This window comes from Carassius carassius, chromosome 35, assembly GCF_963082965.1.
Source record: "Carassius carassius chromosome 35, fCarCar2.1, whole genome shotgun sequence".
In the NCBI taxonomy this organism is placed as follows: Eukaryota; Metazoa; Chordata; class Actinopteri; order Cypriniformes; family Cyprinidae; genus Carassius; species Carassius carassius.
Window position 1 is genome coordinate 23,219,088 of NC_081789.1, and position 21,906 is coordinate 23,240,993.

General features: G+C 35.2%; 1 protein-coding gene across 10 annotated transcripts in view; it reads right to left on the reverse strand.

The window, feature by feature from the left end:
- The window catches only part of LOC132116266 (RNA-binding Raly-like protein), a 140,408-nt gene that overhangs the window by 7,432 nt on the left and 111,070 nt on the right, over positions 1–21,906 (reverse strand). For 7 of the 10 annotated variants that reach the window (XM_059525022.1, XM_059525021.1, XM_059525023.1 and 4 more), the window contains 3 exons: positions 6,371–6,446; positions 4,241–4,288; positions 3,543–3,721 (listed from right to left, as the gene is read on the reverse strand). In XM_059525022.1, coding sequence (XP_059381005.1) covers positions 3,543–3,721; positions 4,241–4,288; positions 6,371–6,446 — 303 coding nt within the window. Of the gene's footprint in view, positions 1–3,542; positions 3,722–4,240; positions 4,289–6,370; positions 6,447–14,677; positions 14,921–21,906 lie in introns of those variants that run through there. The other 3 variants (XM_059525026.1, XM_059525027.1, XM_059525024.1) reach the window with 3 other exon arrangements.

The following is a 21,906-nucleotide window of genomic DNA, read 5'->3' on the forward strand; positions in this document are numbered from 1 at the left end:
ACTAAACAAGAGGCTTCTTTATGAATGAGTCCTTGAATCATTCATTAAATAGATCAGTTTAAATACCTTGTTAATTTACATTATTTTATTAAATACAAAAATCTGACCAAGTTTTTTAATTCCTGAACAAATCAGATGACTGCCTTTATGAGTGAGTCATCAAATCATGAATTTAACTGAATTTGTTTTAAAAAAGCTCATTCGTTCAGGGACGCAATGTCTTTGTGACATTTGTGACAATGTCTTTGTGAGTTATTTAATAATTCACAAAACAATGAATCGTTCAGGAACTGTTTTCACTGACGGGCAAAAAAATGAATATTTTTTCTAAAACCCCTTATGAAACAAAAATATATTGCAGTATATTGGAAAATATCATGTAATATATAAGGCATATATTCTTATATATATTTATTTTTTCCAATATATTGCAAGATATTGAAAGCGGCAATCATTTGTATATTTTGCAATATATTATGTAATATATGTATCATGAATATATTATTAAATGTATTCAAATATATAATATATTAGAAAATAAAAAGGGAAAATAATATATTACAATATATCACAATATATTTTGTAAATATATTGGTAAATATATTTTCCTTTCGTAAGGGATCTCCTACTCTAATACTGTATACTAAACGACTCTTGAAAAATGACTGGGAAACGCAGCATGGGTTGAATGGACCTCTATGATAAAGCTTCAGCAGCACCTCTTGACACAAAAACCTGCTTCTTCGTGATAATTGGAGCTCCAGGATACATATAAATGCTTTGTTGAAAAATTCATTAGTCTGTATTTCGCAGTATTTTTCGAGCCGTTCCTCTCCTTGAGAAAGCTGAAGCTTGTCGTTTTGCTGTCACCGCCTTCAGCCCTGATAACACAGCGTGACCCAGCACTGCTGTCACACCGCTGCCAGCTTTTCCACTACCTCACAAAATGGTGTCACCTGCCATCACCCGCCCGAGGCAGAAAGCTCTGCGTGTGTAGGTGCTCAGTTGACGGAGTGTCGTATCTACTGAAATTCAATGAACGTGTCTGCGTGCAACCATTCAAATTGCTCTGAAGCTCCAAATACAACACATGTCCAAAAATTGCCTTCAAGCTTTGCAAATGTGAATTCTGAAGGAGTTTTAATCTGGGCAACCTAAGAAACACTAGCTGAGGATCAATTTGTTTTTGACGGATGACAACGGCTGGTAAAACTTGTCTTTATCACTTGTTTCAAGCTGTTTACTTGTGAATCTTTTAGAGGATGTGTGATGCGCCATACATGAAATGTGGTGGATTATGACGCACAACGTGTTGTTTTCCAAGATCAAGACTCTAGATGAAATGTAATGGAAAGTCTAGGGGATACAGGGACTAGCGGTCACAAACTCTATATCCCAGTAAGGTAACATCTAAGCTATCTTAATTATAGTCCTTTCTGTGAATTGTGCCCTTTACACAAGATTTGAATACTATAATATCATATTTTTTTTTACTTATTTTAAGAAATAAATACTTTTATTCAGCAATGATGCATTAAATTGATCTAAAGTGACAGTAAAGACATGTACAGTATAATGCTACAACAATTTCTATTTCAAATAAATGCTTATAAATAAAATAAAAAATGTTTCTTGAGCAGCAAATTGGCATATCAGGGAGATTTCTGAAGGATCACGTGACACTGAAGACTGGAGTAAAGATTTTGAATATTCAGCTTTACATCACAGTAAAAAAATTACATTTTAAAATGTTTTAAAATAGAAAACAGTATTTTGAAACTTTAATAATATTTCACAATATTATTGTTTTTACTGTATTTCTGATCAAATAAATGCAGTTGGTAGGCATAAGAGACTTCATTTAAAAACATAAAAAAAAGTGTGCAATGTTCTTACCCTGAGAAATATTCAGTGACATAAAAAGTTTGATTACTAGCCCTGGCCTTATTTTTTTAAATTAATTAACTACCAGTTAAATGGTCCCTATAGTGTGACAAATGAAAAAGTACAAATATTCCACACAGGCTCATGGTATTAATATGAGGCCACAAACGCTTCATGAATAATAGAATTTGCAAAATCCTGTTTAAAATATTGAAATGGAGTACAGCATGTCACAGCACAAGTCAAATTCCAGAAATTATTTCACAGACAGAGGCAAATAAAACAGGTTTTGCTATTCATGTCACTCTAGTTTGTGGTAGACCTCTATTTGGGACACAAATTGCAGTAGTTGTGTGTTTTCAGGTCTCCTCTACCTACACAGCAATCAGTGTTTTCTGGCGGTAATGAAAAAAACATCACAATTCTGATCTTAAACAGAGAATGACTGGATTTTCATGTGGTTTTGAGCAAAACAGCCAAAGTAAACTTTTTGAGACAAATTAAATGCTATTTTGGTGCGGTATAAAGCTAATCTCCAGTTTGCGCTGTGAAAAGAAAGGAGAACTCCAGTGAAATGCAGATTAAGGTAAACAGTGGCACTTTTGTGTACATGCCATGGATATTTTTGCCGTGAATTGCACTGATATAAGAAAAGCCCCCGGAGAGGCCAAAGCACTACAGCTAAGAGCATTAGTGTCACGCACCACGGCTAATCTCGACTTCTGAGCTCCGCGCTCGGAGGAGACGGCGGGATGCTGACAGATGCTGTGAAAGCTGCTACTTGTGGGTTAGAGATAAAAATCTGAATTAATGTTATGAATTCTAATTTACAAACACGACCGCATGATGTTCTGTCTTGCCGTTTGGCTCGCATCCCAGGCAGAATTAAAGGAGCGTTTCAGACGGCCATAAGTCTCAGAATGCTCTGTGCTTACAAAAATCAATATGTTCTTGATTTTTGCTCCCATGAAATATAAAGAGTCTCTTTTCACTCGGTGTAACCTGTAAGAGAGAGCTACATTTGCAATCTTCAATGAAGTCAAATGTATTTTTATTGTGCTTTTCCTATGGTTTCACAGCAGCTTTACAGAAAATCATGATGTTAATGTTTAGAATATCTTAATACCTTCATGTCTTGTAGTTGCATTTAGCCAAGTAGAGTAGGGAGATAAATTAGCTTTAGGAGTTACGCAATTATTACAAATCCCAATATTACATTAGATGCATAGCATTTTCTGTGCACTTTGAGAAAACAGAATATCTTCTTTCTCTATACTGAGCCTGAAATAGGGTTTATTTATAACTGCATGTACTCTAATATTAGTTTCTGTGTTTTCAGACAGGCTGAGAGGAGAACATGACAAGTGTGTACCACTGTGAAGAGAAAAGAGCAACATGTCTGCGAGAAACTGACCTGTCATATATTTGCACACATATTCTACTACAAGAATAAATGCACAAAAAGTACTGAATAATTGCATATTTGTTTCCTACTTTCCTTAAAATGCATCTAAATTCAACATCGTGTTTACTCAACAAAATCATGAAATAAATTGCAGTTAAATATTTTATTCTATAGAAAGCAGTTCATTTTGTGAAACTGCATTTGCAAGTTTTCTTTACATTTAGACATTTATGTGGCATTTAATATGGCTTACATTTCATCCCAGAGGAGAAGGACGATGATGATGATGGGGGTCTTGAGGAAGAGGAGGAGGAGGTCTTGACAGGGAATGAACTCTTCCCGCGTCGAGTGGATGGAAGCACCACTCGCGAACGCTTCAGAGGAATCACTGCCCTCGGAGGAGGAGCCACCCGTCCATGATAGTCAAAGAGCCTAACCGGATAAAAGGACCAAAGAAGATGAGCAGAGTGTAGAACATCATTAACACTCAAAACCAAGCTTTTGCAAGAAAATGTCAAACAAAGGCACATGCCCTTGCTCTAGCATCAATCTCTCCTGGATATTCACAGCTCTCCGCCCAGCTGACATTTAGTAAATGTCTCTGCTAATAAAAGATGAGATCATAAAAAGGAAAAGAGCAAAATAAAACAGTGCTTTTCAGAAATTAAAGGCGAGCTCCATTTACGCGAAGCTAATGAATTTTCATCCATAATATTAGCTTTCTCTTAAATTCTTCCAAGGACGAGCTGTAGGTGTTTAAGAGAAATAAAATCACTGATTTTCTGTTAATGCCATAGTTGATTATGTTCATATATTTGTATGCATCTTTTTATCTTTACATATTGACATTTGACAAAGCTTAAAGTCATACATGAAATATCATGATGCTGAAGGACTTGAGTGTTTCGAAATGTGTGCAGTCAAATGAATGGTAAATAAATGCATACATACCTATTGTAGAAATCATCCCTGTAGTAATCATAATCAAATTCATAACCACTGAAAAAGACAAAACAAAGGCACAGTGTAAAGTGCGATTTGCTATGTCAAGATGTGATGGAGGGCAAATTAGCCCCTTGATTTATACTTCTATTTACAGCTCAATTGATCTGACAGGAAGATTTTACATTTGAACACTAATCAATTTATACCTGAGATTTAAATGTGTTCAACTCAAATCATCTGACAACAATCCCATCCATCTGTACGTTATTTAAACACCCTGCTAACAGACAAATCAATAATATCTTCAGCCTACAGACATCATGCAGAGCTCCCATAAACACAGTAACAGCAGCAATCAAAGCGTCTCTGTCTATTAATTACCGTGAGAAACCTCATGGAGTTAGACTTTGGCTTCTTTAAGATCCTGATAGTGAGGGAGACACTCTCCAGTTTATGTGTGACCCCTACTTCGACTTCAACCGGTAAACTTTGTGTGAACCCTTTAGAGCACCAGAAGCACCAAACATCTCTTCAGAAGACTTATAATGTCAACTGACAAGATAAGCAACAGGGATGCTTCTTCAGTCATTTTTATTTCATGTACAGTGGAGTGCAACAGAAAATGAATGAAAATGCTATTTTGAATTCGTTACAGCTTTTATTTTTAGCAGTTGTGCCCTAAGTTGAACTGTAAATTAATTTGAATTTCAGAATGTTCTGTTGCATGATTTGAAAATGTTATTAAGAACATATTGAAAGGAGTTCAAATGAAAAGGTGATTTGTTTTGCTATAAATAATGTTGAATCTTACATATTTGCTTTTTCACATCATTTTTTGTGCTATAGGCTGGCTGAGCATCATGGCAGGTCAAACAAAAGATGGGATGCTCTCCAGTGTCGCTAATTGTTAATCATTAAAATAAAATCTAGCAGAGACTCTCACTGCACATTCTTTCTATTCTTAAGTGTTTTTGCCACCAAACTTCCAGGCATCTAAAATCACCTACACCAATCACACGCAACACTACACTATATCTAATACATCATAGGACATTGAAATCTTCCAGAATATTGAATATTGTAATTCGCAATTAAGGATGCAAACAAGGTCAAACTTAATGCAATTCTGTATTTAAATATATGTCATGCATATTAGGAATATCCTGTCAACTGTAGAAACTGGAATGTTGATTTCGGGTCATCTAACTCATTATATTCTATTATAGGCATCTCATTGTTTCTCTGACCATTTAATTCCAAACTAATTAACATTCAAAGCTCTTCTTTGTTGGTTTGCTCCTGTTCTACTCTCCTAATTAGGCCTACCTCAAATTACATAATGGATTAGTTTGAATTAGTTGATTTGAAATGCAAATCAAGACTTAATGAATTTAAAAAAATACAATGAGAGCGAGAAATATAGAATTAAAAACCCAATATCAGCTAAAGTTAAGATACAATCAGATAACACAAATAAAGAACCAAAAAAGCTAAAGTCCTTGAATAGACACTCATTCAGGCTCATAAATAACTGAACTGCCAAAAATACATAATTTAGTGTCTCATTACTACAATTCTATTATTCTTTGCTAAGTGTTAATAAAAGCGGTAAAAAAAAACTAATCCAGTAATTGTTTTTACAGTACAATCACTATTTATTTAGCTTTAATTAGTATGTATTGTTCACTATAAAAAGCTCTGAATCCCTACAAAAGCTTGTCAATAAAGCAGCAAATGCCTAATACTTTTCCAAACATAGATTTTTCACTCATTTTCTGCTTGGTTAGTTTTCACTGACGTGTCTGGAGAGCTTTTCGCTTCCTATAAGGGTTCAACCATCTAACCGAACCTGTGAGACACATCTGCAACTTCAGCGATTGAACGAATGTGCTGATAATCGCAGACCGCAGGCTGTTCTATTTTCTAAACCTGATAATATGACAAAGGTGCTGATGGCTTCATTTCGCCACACAAACCAGACTTTAATCCACTCTACCTCAGCTCTCCTAACAAGGGAGCATGTAAGAGCAGCAAAAGCATTTCATTTACACTGCAGTATGTTATCTGAAGTAAAATGCACAGCCCATTGTAGTCTATGTATACAGTGCCTACCTATATTTAATAGGAAATGCTCACCTGTAGACAGCAGCCAGGGGTCGTTTGGATCCTGCTTTAGGCCTGTACGGTTTCGGCTCTCCGGCCATGTTAATATCTGCAGAAACACAGAAAAATTCCGAATCAGACAGCTGTTGTTATGAGTTCTCATTGCATACTGAGGTTGTCGGTTTTGGATTTCAAACAATAATAATCCATGCAACTTCTCTCTGAATCAGCCTTTAATCACTCGAGCGTGGTGGGTAGAACAATGTGGTGCCTGTTTGATGTTCAGCATATAATTTGGAGCCCTGGGGTTGTAAAACAAGAAGAAAAAAAACATATCCTGTATTCCAAAAATACTGTAGAACTTTGCTTTCCCAAATGACTGTTCTCTAAAACTGATTTTGTGCAATCTACTTCTTAGAATGAGATATATATGAGAAATGCAGTCCATTACAAACACAATTCACGTATAGCAGGCAAACAGATTTTTTTTCTGGGAATCGGCATTGCATGCAAAGCTATTAATGGTGCAGTGCTAGTTTAGGTAATGTGGTGCAACTCTGGTGATTTTGTGTCATATTGTTTTTAATAATTTAAAAAGTTTTGCTTGAAAAGTATGCATGGGCTGTCCTCTGTCTTGTAAAACAAATGCCACATGGATTGGTATTTTGTTAACTAATGCAATGACATTCAAACATTTTTAAAGGAACAATTCACCCAAAAAGAACTGAATATAGCAACATTGCAGATAGAGGACTGGTATTTTTGTCAAAAACAGTGGTTTGAATTTAAAAACGTCTCATTTATTATAAATAAGCAGCTTTTTACTTCACAAGACATTAATTGACGGACTGGAGTTGTGTGGATCACTTGTTTTTATAAGCTCTTATTCTGACGGCACCCATTCACTCTATTGTTGAGCTAGTAATGTAATGCTAAATTTCTCCAAACCTGTTCCAATGAAGAACCAAACTCATCAACATCATGGATGGCTATAGGATGAGTAAATGTCAGGGAATTTTCAATTTTCTGGTGAACTACTCCTTTGTTTGGCTTACATATCTAAATACATTTTGGGGTCATTTTCAAATTTAATTGCAGTCAATTTTGTGCACTGTTTATTCATAGAGTATACTGTATCTTTCAAAGAACTACATATGAAAACCTATACTAAAACAACTTAATTTCACTGCCGCAGTAAAAGAAAGAGAAGAGATGAATAGGAAGAGAAGGAAAGCTGAAGCACTTGACCTTGGTGCATCTATATGTACATTAAAGCATTTTTTATCAAACCATCATCCTTGAGCATTAGCACAAAGTACACAACATCTTTGAGACTTATCTCAACCATCAGACCCACACAACCCAGTACTCCTGTCTGCAGCATTCATCACAAAAACACTTTACCGCTGCAATACAAGGGAATTCAGAGGAGAAGATCTCCCATAGAACAGCTTTAAGATAAACGAGATATGGTTACAGTCACATTTTATACTGCAGTTCTGATATCTCACACTGATATATTTGTACAGACTCTGCCTAGTGGTTAGTAACAGTTGAGATGTGAAAATTATACATCACTTGCTCACCAATGAATCCTATGCAGTGATTGGGTGCCATCAGAATGAGAGTCTAAACATCACAATAATCCACACCTGAATGAATACCTTGTGAAGTGAAAAGACTTGGTGTTTGTAATAAACCATCATGTCTGACACAAAATTTGATTCCATAATTAAATTAAAATTAAATTAAATTTATGCATTTAGCAGACGCTTTTATCCAAAGCGACTTACAGTGCATTCAGGCTATCAATTTTTAAATATCATGTGTTCCCGGGGAATTGAACCCCCAACCTTGCGCTTGATAAGCAATGCTCTACCAATTGAGCTACAGGAACACTAATAATACATAATAATAATAATACTAATTATACCATAATACATAATAACACTTCCTTTATAGAAAAAAGTCCATCTCATGTAGCCCTCTGAAATCAAAATCATCCAATATATTTGTTTAAAACTGTTTTCTCTTGTAAACGGTGCCTGATGTGTGCATATTTCTCTCCTGATTCAGGTGAGACAACATTTCACTGGAGATAGCAATATAGATGACTCACATTTTAGTGGAAAAAAAACAAAAATGTTTGAAGTAAAAAAACGTTTTAATAATGGATTTGTTTCTAACAAACATGCAGCTTTTCGCTTGGAGTCGTGTCCATTACTTATGGATTATTATGATGTTTTATCAGCTGTTTGGACTCTCATTCTGACGGCACCCATTCACTGCAGAGGATCCATTGGTGAGCAAGTGATATAAAGCTTATATATTTATAAGATATACATTTCTCAAAAATCTGTTTAGTCTGAACTATTTCTTTAACAATTACACTGAACATAAACAAGGATGTTTTTTTCATGTTCACAAAGCTTCTTGCGATTCTTGGGGTTACTGGATTAAAACGAGAAGATAAAATTTGTCCTGTAAATAGGATTGCCCTGTAAATCCTGTTATATATGCAGATCTGGGGTAAATGCTCAAGCACATCGTCTCACAAAGTGACTCAGACGTGGCCTAGCCAGCGTCACTTCTGCAAACAGCATGCTTTTATGAGAAATCAGGCTCTGATTCCCATTTAATAAAGCATTTGTTTGCTTGCTTCAGATGTATACGGTACCCGTGCAAGGGCATCTGTCCAATAAAGTAGAGAGAAGCAAGAGAGTGATGTCTATTTTTCATTTTTTTTTGCTGATTGATGGTAGGCACAGAGGGGACGCAGTTCTGGCCACGAGGGAACATTTTCATTCATCTGCATCTGTTCGCTGGACTTCTAATGGTTGCCTGGAGACAGACCGAGTAGAGAGGAGCTCTCCGTGGTCCTGAACCCTGCGCTGGCTGAGGGTTGAGCTTTTTCACTGTGTGGATCGTAGCACCATGAAAGCTTTTCATTGAGATGGACACTCAAAAAGAGACATGTGCGGCATCTGAAACAAGTCCTATTCAAAACCAAGTCCTTATTCACAAACCTTTGTTATTTAACAAAAAAAGTGTTACCAAAAAGTGTATTGTTGCTTCAAAAGGACACAAATGGCATGTCATTAGAAACATTATTAAAACTGAGTGGTATTAGTTTAAAAGAAAGATATGCACAAGCACAGTTTTCAAGCAAATTCCAAATGACAAAAACATATATATATTAATCAAACAGAAACAATGCAACAATTAATCAGAGAAACAATGCAAAATGTAAATGAAAAGAATGTAACCAAACAATACAAATAGGCTCATCAACCTTTAAAAAATAAGACAAACATCTTCAGCTGTGCATCCAATCAAACTCTATTATATTTTGGCCACTGAGCAATATGGTTAATACTACTTCAATCCTTATCCCAGCGTGTGTTCAGTAAATCACATTTCTGGTCTTGTTTATGTATCAAAAAATGGTGATTTTCCTATTCAACCTATGTTGTGTAATTTTACATATTTTTGGAACCGTGCAGTTCACTGTAATATGTGATTCATGATCGCCACTTGACGTCTATTGTACAGCCATTTGAGAACCAGTGCATTAAATTGTAATCATTTTCTGAGATCAAAATACTTGGATTTTTTTTAGAAAAGAAAAAGAAAGAGCACAGCATGTCCTCTTTCAGTGACAACTGTCAGTAATGTAATTTAACATTTGCAGATCTATATACTGACGAATTAGAATCAAGTACTCCATATATACTGTGTATATATATATATATATATATATATATATATATATATATATATATATACTGTGTATACGGTACGTGTATTCGTACTGGACCGTTTCGGTACACGGCTTTCGGTACGGTGCACAGGTGTACCGAATGACCGAATGCAATATTTTGTGTGCGGAACATAGGTACATTTTCGTGTTTCCAAACGAACATATAAGTGGCGGAATTCTCCGCGTTCAGCGCAAATCCCGTCCTGCAGCGGATTCTAAGGCCGGTGACACACTGGCTGCGTGGCGTGAGCGTGGCGTGAGCGTGGCATTAGCGTGACGTTCCTGCTGCGTGTGAGTTGCATGACGGCTGCTTCGCGTTTTCTGTGTCTTTACACACCAGAATCGTGCCTGACGTGGCGCTGGCGCGCTGCTCCTTTTGTAGGTGACATAGATGGAGGCCGCCGACAGACCAGGATCTTGTCTTCACGACAACAATATCTATACTTCATGTTGAGCATAAATATAAAGCCTACTGATAAAGGACACCATCAACAGTATTGACGGCAAAATAGACTATGTTTGACAGGTGCAATATGCCAGTGTGTCACCGGCCTAATGTTTTCAAAAGGCATCACGCAAGTGTGAACATCACTACAACTAGGAAAAAAACGATTGTAATTCAAACGCAGCTCCCGTCGGCATTTAAACAGACCTTTGCTCTTAATTCCGATCGGGCCAACGAAATCTGAGCAGGTCTAAAAACTGAAACTGTTGATGCTGCACTTTACACTTTGGAAAAGTTATATATATTTTTTAATATGAGCAGGCCTACTTATAGCCAACCCTTCATTTTCTTCCACTTAGCTCACGGTCACGTCTGAAAGTCACAACAAGCGTAAGGTAAACGCTCACGCACCTTAATATAGCACACCAACACACACTCTACCAGCCATATACATCTCCATGTGGCATCTTTTTAAAACCTGATATATTTAGCAGGAGGCACACTGATAATTATGTTGATGTATCCGATGATATGACATGAAATGTGGTGTACATGTCGATCTTTCTCAGTGTTATCACCAGCAAAACACAGCATCTCATTCTCGTCTCGCCATGAACATGCAAACATCTTTTATGTTGTACGAAGGGTAGCAAGTCATGAAGTTGAGTAAATAATGCTAATTTCATTTTTGCATGAACTTTTCCTTTAATAGCACATGTAACAACCACAAAAGTGTCCATGCAGAGATTTTCCGTGGCTTACTTATCCAATCGTTTAAAATTCCCTTTCTGATCTAATTAAATGTGCCACTTCACGAAGGTGCAACACCCATCTGCACTTTGTTTCTTGAAGTTGTACAGTTGCATCTACATGAGTCGGTCAGTGAAATGTTAAAGCTCAGCACTGCAGGGATCTCCAAAGGCCCTAACCTAACTCTGACAGTATGCAGACAGTATGATGTTGCGATGAAAAGCCAAGACATCAAGCACAAACTCTGCTTTAAATGAGTAAATAATGAAGCACTGCAGGCGCCTGAGGGATCGGGGTGTTAACGGGCTTATAGCCGGTGATCAGAAAAACATAAACATCTCCAGTGCGGGTCAGGTCTCATAATCCAGCCGTATGAGGCGATCATGCCTTTTGATGATAATCTGACTGGAGACATTTCCTTTGCACTAAATCAGTTACGGCAAAGTATTCATCCTAAAAAAATCTTGTTACCACGCTTTGAACAACAGATCAGCTAGAGATTTTAGAACGAAACCACAGTATTCATAGTCCAGCTAGGATTTAAAGACTTTGAATTTATGATAGTGGGCTTGTGAGTGGTTATGCTGCCTTAACATGATGTGACATAGGAAAAAAGAAAAAGAAATGTTAAAAATTTTGGGTTAGGATAAAGCATATGAATTGTTTTGTTTTACTATAAAATTAACATATACAGAATAAAAGAGATTTATGGACAACCACTGCAATTTTCACGATTTTTGGAAGAAAATTTGTAACAGAAAATGTAATACTGTATCATTTATGCTCGAAATCTCTATTTGATTTAATTATATGAAAAAAGCTCCATAAGACAATACATGTAGTTAAAATAACAATTTTCTGAAATAAAATGTGTCAGAACTATAAACAATAAAAAGTTAACCACAGAAATAATTGCTATGTTGTTATCATTAACTAAAACTAATGGAATAGAATAAAACAAATATTAGATGAAAAACTTCAACTTAAAAAACTTTATGTAAATGTAGCCTTGGTAACTGAAGTACTAAAATTAATTAAAATTAAGTTTGTTATAAATAAACTGAAGCTAAATAGAAATATTTTTAAACAAAAATACAAAACAAAATTTCTAAAATTCAAAGTAAAAATAAATATTAGTATGAATAATAATATATTAATACCAACCTGCATATTATATTACATCTGATTATATCATATTTAAATACTTTAAATAATTAGGTACAAGGCAGATTTAAGTAGTTCCATTAGCTTGGCATTCATGTAATTTTTTAATGATATAAATAAACTGCAAAATATAAAATTTTACATACAGTACCTGTAATATCTTTGATGGGTAATTTTTCTAGCTGCCAATTTTGTGGAAGTGCGTAACATTTTATAATGGTGCAATTTAGAAGAAAAAAAAACACTGTATTTGAACTACAAACCGATCAAGGCCCCTTGCATTGTGCCTATTGCTCTAAATAGCCTACATTCTGATTGGCTAGGATTTTCAGAAAGAAAAGAAAGCACATGTTTTATCTTGGGAGAGCACATTCTTTTTACATTGACAACCTAGGGACACTTCATTTTTTGAAGTATTCATGTCTCATAAAGCTTTTCCGCTCATTCTGTGTCTCCTAAGAAACTATCTTTGTTTTCCTCTCACTATTGAATTAATCCATCTGTCATACACCTAGCTGGAATTTAATGGCACCAACAGGTACAACAGCTGGTCTTTGGGAATTTACAAGACCAGAGCAGGATGCAATGAGTTACACAATTAATTGATGATGACAGATCTAATATAACTCTTAGCAGAAATAAAACCAATTAACTAACAAGAACATCTGCATAAGTTTAGTTAGGACGAAACTAACAACAGTATGTGAATAGAAGCATTACTTTACCAAGCAATTCTGGCTGTCTGTGTATAGAAATTTCCTTTGAGGCCAGAGGACATGCGACTACAAGGAATTAATGTGAAATTTAACCAGCTGTTGGTTGGGACCAAGTCCACCCTCATCACCGTCACACTCACAGCCCAGTGGGGATGACCAGGTCAAATCCATCCGTCAGATGTGCATTGTGGCTCTGAGATCTATAAACTTGCACTGACAGGGTTATCACATTATAGACAACAGGCCCGCAAGGAACTGCTATTCTGAACTTCTTCTTCATAAAGATTTCCTATGAAAATAGCACAGTAAAATCTCACTATTATTAGTAACGGAGCAGAAACAACAACCCTAGATCATTTTCTTTATATGCACATCTGAATGTCAAGAGGGATGCAAAGTACTGTGGGGCTGTTCGTAAATGTAGAAATTTCTACTTTTAGAGTGTGCTAGTTTTTAGAGTCTTATGGGTGTCGAATATCTTGAGATCCAGATATGTATAGCTTCTGTTTAACACAAGGTTTGCATAGATAATGTATGGTTATTTTCACACAGCAGCAGCAGAATACGATTAGCGGTCTGTTTTAGGATGTCAAATACGGTCACATTAACAATCAAATGGTCTTGCTTAAACTGAAGTACTACTCTATAAAAATATAAAAAGAATGAGTATCACAAGATCATGTAGGTTCCAATTTACACAGTAAAAAAAGATTATTAAGAGTATGTTTTATAAGAAAATACTATTTCTACAAGAAAGTTTTTATGATTTTTAAAAAAAAATATTATGTCAACTACCTATTAACAGAATGAGGAATCGGCACCGTCTTAACCACAATATAAGCATTTCAGTTAACATTTATTTTGTGGTTTTAGTTTTAGTTAACTACAATAACTCTGCTCATGACACACATTTTTATATGCACAATGTCATTGTTTAACATGCATCTCAAGTTTAGTTGCTGCTAATGGATTACCTGCACCAATCTGTCATGATGAGGAGGAGGAGGAAGGGGAGGAGGAGGACAATGGTCATTAAAAGAAACCTGTCTCTGATGGAACTTAAGTGTCTAAATTGATTCTGGTTCAGTGTAACATTAGAAGAGAACAATGACACAGTCCATTCGGTCAAGATGGATCATTTAATCTCTGAATGGCCAAAATATCAAAACACAGCCATCATACTGCAAAAACATATAATAGAATTGCCAAGGGTTTCAATAGAGGGTACATTTACATATCAGACCACTTCAGTAATGGATCCAGCATAATGATGATGTCTTATCTTTCAGATACAGATATGACAGGACATGTGTATCACTACTCATGCACAACACTGACTATTTACCAACATGCAATAAGACTGACAGAAAGGACATGTTAAAGATGCCTACAGTTCTTTACTAGTATGCTTTCTATGACTAATTGCAAGCTTATGCAAATAATGCGAAATGCACTGAATGCAAAACAACACATTCTCAAAGTTAGACTGATGGTCGTAAACTCACACCGGTGATTTCGACGTTTCCCTTTAAACATGGTCATTCTAAAGGGCTCCAGTTTGACGGCTTGAGAATCCTGCTCGCGCGCTAGAAGAAAAGACCGAACCCCCGAATCTCTGCCGTGATTCCGTACTAACAGAAACTAACGGTTTTTCCGGAGGTGATGAAACGAGACCCACTATCACCGCAGACTCTACCATTAACGGGGTCTAGAAAGGGGCGCTTTTCTATATATCTGGCTAAGATACTGTTCCAACTACGGCGAAGGTTTGGTCATTAATATTCATAATCCAGTCGTTAACAATTGGACGTCAACCCCACGACGTCAGCACTAATGTTTAATATTCCAGATAAAAGTCTTCCTCATTGGAAGGTTACTACGGAACGTCAGCACGTTCTCATTAATACTCATAGACCTTCGCTATGGTAGGATTTGTAATTTCAACATTTTCTGCTAACAAAAGCGCCAATTTAAAGTATTTATATGCAACTATTTAGACAGTAGATTATATATGATTATATAGACTATCCATTATAGACGTATTTTAGTATCAAGTGTATATATATATATATATATATATATATATTTTTTTTTTTTTTTTTTTTTTTTTTTTTTTTAATTATTTAATGGAATATTTATGTGTACAATTTGTATGTATGTATGCAGGAATGTATGTATGCACACTGCAGGAATGCAATTAAAGGTTGCGATTAATGCAATTAAAGGTTACTGCAGTCATCATTTCATCTGCATTTCTTTTAAAAGTTGTACTTTTTTCATACATAGTTTGATGAAGTTTAAAAGAGTGTCTAATAGTATGGAGACATATTTGCATGCAATATTATTCAGATAAATAATTGCCTATGTAGCAAAAAGGAACAATCCCTAGCAAATCTAACAAAATGTCTGGACTCTGGGCTCAGATTAAATATCTCATCTGAGTTTCTCAGAATAAGGAAAAAAAGCTGCCAGCATCCAATTTCATTACAAACTGGCATCACTCTTTCCGCACATTCAGGATCATTAAATGTGATCCAAGCATTTCAATCTTGCACCCAACTGTATTTTTTGTGCCAAAATGTGCATAGAGTTGCATAAAGCCCTTAGGTTAGGTGCTGGGACCAAATGTGATGCAATCATGCCTGCTCTTTTTCTAAAAGCACCCCACAATTTTCATCTCTGTGAACCATGATCTTGATTATATCATGATCATACATCATTGTTATGTTTTCTGCTGCAAGGGACTGTGTTGTTAAGGAGACAGAGAAAGAAAAAGCACAGTCGTATCCTTAATAATGTGTGTGATATATTCAGTTAGCTGTCAGTAGATGGCTCTCAGTGTTTGGGTTGTTATGACCAAAATAGCATCGAAATGTACTTTTCAAAATCTGACTGCAGTAAGAAAAACTGACATCTGCATATCCTGGCCTACTTTGCACACAACCAATTACTGCAATTTTCAAAAAGCAGGATAATGAGGGATTTTCTACAATGTCATCAAGTCAGATTTATATATTATATTTTAAGAAATATACTTTTGAAAAGAAGTGTTTTGGGCGAAATCTGTCTTCAATTATGTAGTTTTAGTGTCCACAATTACATAAACATCGGCATAGCAATAGCATATATACATGGATAGTCAATAGCTGTTTTTTTTTCCTGCAGCATCTTGGGAACACAACAGCGCCATCTTCTGGAAAATACAATGAAGTACTTTTTTCTTTTATGATTCCCATAGTGTGAACTGTGAAGATATATGAAATCTCAAGATATATTCTCTAGTGAATGTGAATCTTAATTATTTATAAATAAAGGTACAGTTCTATACATATACATTAAATTGTATATATTATATATTAGAAATTATTTTATATTCTTTTAAAATATTATTCATATTTATATTATTTAAATTTTCATAACTGTAAAATAACTCATAAAAAATACATACATTTTTAGAAACTTAATTAAATGAATTAAAATAAAATAAAAAGCAACCCTTGGATTTGTAGCAACATTAACCATTTTTTATTTATTATTTTAAATTAAATTAATTTTAATAATTACATTTTATTTAATTTTATTTTTGTGAACCATCCCTTTAAATCGAACATGTCAATGTCATCTTCACCGAGGCAGATTTTAATAATGAAATTTGATTTATTAGATACTTCAGAAACTTACAGAATTAACAATATACCTTCAAAGATATAATATTTGCAGACTGCAAGCAGGGGCAGCTGTGGCCTAATGGTTAGAGAGCCGGACTAGTTACCAAACGGTCACCGGTTTGAGTCTTGGTGCTGGCAGGAGTTGTAGGTGGGAGGGAGTGAATGAACAATGCTCTCTTCCACCCTGAACACCCATGGCTGAAGTGCCCTTGAGCAAGCCACTGAACCCCCAGTTGCTCCCTGGGTGCTGGATATATAGCTGCCCACTGCTCCAGGTGTGTGTTCACTTCTCACTGCTGTGTGTGTGCACTTGGATGGGTTAAATGCAGATGTCATGACTTCCACTTTCAATCTTTTTTCTCACTCGGGTGTTAGAGAGAAAGCAGTGCAGTAATGCTTAACTTTCATATTCAGAGTGATAACATGTCCTCTAAAAATAGTTCCTTTTGATTGTTTATTTATCTGTGAGAGCTAGAGTCATTAAAGGGCAACGATGATATATAGCGATGATATATAGCCGATAATAGCCTCATAATGGGACAGAGAGTTCTAGAGTGCACAAAATCACATTATAACACTGAAATGCCATTTAAACAGTCGTTGGGGTCTGACTGATTTAATGGAGTGTCGTATTGCTTGCAGCGTCAGTCATCGGACCACACAAGCGCACACAACCACACACTCGAATATCCCAACAAATAATAGCACTGGAAAATAGTAAAAGCATCAAGCATGGAATCCTATTTTCTGAGAGAAAAAGGCAGCAGAGAACATTTTACTCCTCTTTAGGGGTCTTTCTCGATAAACTCGATTCTTTTCCATCCAACTGGGATGCTTCCCTCTAATAATAGAAGTCATAATGAAGACAGTATTGTTCCCTATTGCTCAGTTCAGTGGAGCTGATATCCAGTGATGGCACACAGTCCTGGGTTAATGGAGTGTGCCTGATGGATGGCACTACAGTGAATGACAGTCTCACCACTACACATGCAGAAGGACTGAAGATGAAAGGTACTACAGACTAAAGGCAGCTTGAAGGAACTGGTTATGCTAAAATCAGATCTGATTTGGGCGTATATATTCAAACTGCAGGCATGAGAATGTCTCTCAAGTACATCTTGATGTTTATGGATTTGGATCTTTTGTTTGAGAGGACAGAAGGCTGTCCTGAAGGCAGATTGAAGTTTATTGAAATGTATTCAGTGAGATAACATGACGGTAACATGTGACCTTTAAACACACACACACACACACAAATTAACGCAAGACTGGAACAGGATTATGAAAAGGCCATGAGAGATAGACAATGCAGGTGAAAGAAAAGGAAAATAAGTGCTGGAACAGGGAAATATATACTCTTATTTGTGTGTTGGATGCATATTAGAATGACTTCTGGGGGATAATCAATTCAGCTTTGCAATCAAAGGAAGAAAGATTTAAAAATACATCAAAATTGTTATCAAACAGTTATTTTCAATTGTAACAATATTTCACAATATTACTATTGATGTAAATAGATGCAGCCTTGGTGAGCGTACGATTATTCTTTTAAATATATTCTCTATACATTAGAGAATCTTATTTTATTAAATGTCATTATAAATAATAATTTTATTTTAGACGCATTTTTAGATTTTTTTATTTAATATAAGACAAATGTCTGATTAATGTAATGTTCCGATTATATTTTAAACAAAGATTTTAATTAATAAAACCTTCAACAACATTTCAGACATGTTTTTATATAATACATATAAATACATAATACATTATAATATAATACATTTTATATGAATGTATTATATTATTTTAAAGACACATTTTTAGATTTCTTATTTCAAAATAAGATACAATTCAGATTAATGTAATGTTCAGATTAGATTTTAAAGATAAAAATGTAAATTAATATAACATTCAAAAACCTTTCAGACATGTTTTTTGTCAGTTGTGATGATTTAATTATTGTTTTAGAATTATTATTATTAAGTTTTGTTTATTCATTTATTTTTAATTTTGAAATGATTTTATATGTAATTAATAATAAATGTAAAAAATGCATTATTCATACTAATATTTTATTTAATATATTATATTATTTATAAATGTATTTGCACTTCTCCTGTCCTGCTGTTCCCGTACTACATAATATACATTACACATTTTATGTAATATAGAAATTAGAGTCAACATTGGGAGTAATAGGAATTATAACAACACACACAGACACACACACACACACACACACACACACACAAACACACACATCAAAGCGATGCCACCACACTCAGTGATCCAAAAATAAGTTACATTTTCTTGCAAAATATAAAGCCTTTTTTCTCTTCTGATTTTGGGGTGAATTGTGACATGTTTTTGTAAGGTTCACCCAAAAGGAAAAGATAAAGAAAGGCAACACTGGTTCCACATGAATGAGTTTGGTCTCTACGTGATTTCAGCTTTCTGTATAACACACTAGTCTGGTCTCTTCCTGATTATGAGCTGGTCTGGGGTCAGTGCACTCGCGGACCCAAACTCTGGCTAATCTAATTCAGGTCTCTGAACTGAGAGCAGGCCAATCTGAAGCCTGTCATAAATTCAGACGCGGTCCTCCTCCTGCTGGGAAACGGGAAGGTGCTTTTGAAGATAAGAGGGATTAGAGATGGTGGGAATGGTTTTACAGTCTTCATTCAGTAAATTAATCTTGGGGAGATTACGCAGAAAATTGAGAGAGGTTTTAGCCTTTTCTGATATATATGAACCCAATTCATGTAGCAAGCTCAGTATTAAGGTCAAATTCACAATCAGACAGACAAATAAGATGTTACTTCAGAGATTATATGTGTAAACAAAGCCCAAGTTGATGATCTGGATGGCCTGTGTCAAGAAAGATTTAGATTTTCTGCTTTAATTCCAACATCAACCACCATGTGGCGCTCTAAGATCATCATGAATCAGTATTTGTGGGACATGAGCATCAAAATTCACTTCTGAAAGCGTTTTAGATGTCTGACACACAATCTCACAAAGAAATTATTAGTTAATACGATCTGATTTAGTCTCCTTCAAGAATTATTCATCATATCTATAGACTGAATTACATGTGACAGTAGAATTGGGAGATGAGAATGGGGTTGGAATATGGATTCATTTTCTTGGCTGATATGAAGTGTATAAATCCAGCAGGAGCTCAAAATAATAATGTCACCGTGAGATCAGGTCAAGGGTCAGTTTGTTTAACACTCCAGACCGACGCTGCTTCAATAATGTAAAGTAAGGACAGAGAATACAAATTTCATTTTACAGTGTAACCTCTTTTTATTCACATGACAGTGAAGGTCTTGATGTGATTTCACTTGACATGTCTTGCCCCTGAACGCTCTGTTAGAATAATAGACTCTTCAATCTGGTATAATTTTGCTCAGATGTTGCTCAGATTTTCATATATGACAAGAAATAGCGGAGTTCTCATTTAGAAAACTCATTTAGGAAAAATAATAATAAAATTTATAAAAGAAAAGTAAATACATTACATTTTAAATGATTTTAAATAGTAATTTTAAATATTTTCCAAATATTTTCCCTTTTTGATAAAATAAATGTAATGTGTTCTTTAAAAATGAATAAAAAATAAAGGTATTGGTACCAAATGTATTCATTATTATTTTAATCTAACTAAAATAACCCAACTGCAGTTTGATTGATATTAATTGGAATGCACAATGAAAAAACAAATGAACATTTAGCAAATGAACTCTTAATATATATGTTTTATTATATTTAACAACATACATAACTAACATACTAACTAACATAAACTATTCTGTAACACTTTACTTAAAGTCTTTAAGTATAATGCATTTTAAAAGTAGTTTAATGCATTAATTACGCCTTTTACGACAAGATATGATGCATTACAACGCATATTCTGAATAATTATAATGCCTATAGGCTCTAATAACCCTTTAGAATGCATTATACGTAAAGTGTTACAAACTATTAAAATAAATACATAAAATGAAAGAAATGCTTTGTAATAAATGTCATATTTAGCTTTATTGTTTTTTAACTATCTGCTCTTTGTTGGTGTGTTATTGAACTCATTTCTGCATGATAACATAGAAAAAACAGCTCCTATCCTAAAACAATTATGGGCTAATACAGCCAGTTATCACCTTTGTATGCATTTATTTCAATGCCAAACATTGATACTCCAAGATCAATCTCCCCATCCCTTGTGCAAAAGTCTTAAAAGTGTTCTTCGTTGAATTTCAGTGTTGTCTAACCCAAACAATTACGATAATATAGATACCTACTTAGTGATTTTCCTTTCCTAGCCTCCAAATAACTACTCTAACTGCAGGTAAAGACTCCAGGATCAACCATGGATAAGTGTTTTGCTCAGGGCCACCGCAGTGACTGAGGAACTCTGGTTTCGCCCCTACTTCAGATTGCACCAGGAACCTGAGGCAAATCACACATTACTCTCTTTGACTCCTTCCTGCTATTGAGAGCCAGGGGAAGCTGGAGGTTGGACGAATCTCTCATTTGGCATTATATATTTGCCGTAAACATCCCTGGTCTTGTTTCCCTCTGGCTTCTCCTATATCCTTCCTCCTCCCCATGACTTTTCTCCTTTTAAATGGAACATCTTTTGTATTTCCTTCAGGCATCAGCAGGAGATCAAAGAGCTTTATTGCAGCTTCACTCCAAACATAAACGCTGTTGATGCAGCGCTGATGGCTGTCAAGGCCACGGCAGTCGTGACTCAATGCCCTGTAAACTTCCTGCACTTTAAAATCTATTTTTTTATAATTAGTAGAATGAAAAATCTCTGTTAAACTCAAGAATATACAAGCGATTTTCTCTGACGTATTCCTCCACAGCACTTCGAGGGAAAGAGTCATTACAGCCAGTGCACTGATGGCAGGCCCGTAACATCATCATCTACGTTTAATACACTTCTGGTTGATGTGTGAGTCAGTCTGTTCACCTGCAGATAAAGGTCAGGTGTTGTCACTTCATGGAAACTAAGATGTTGTGTGTTTGAGTGTAAAGAGCAGATCCTTTTA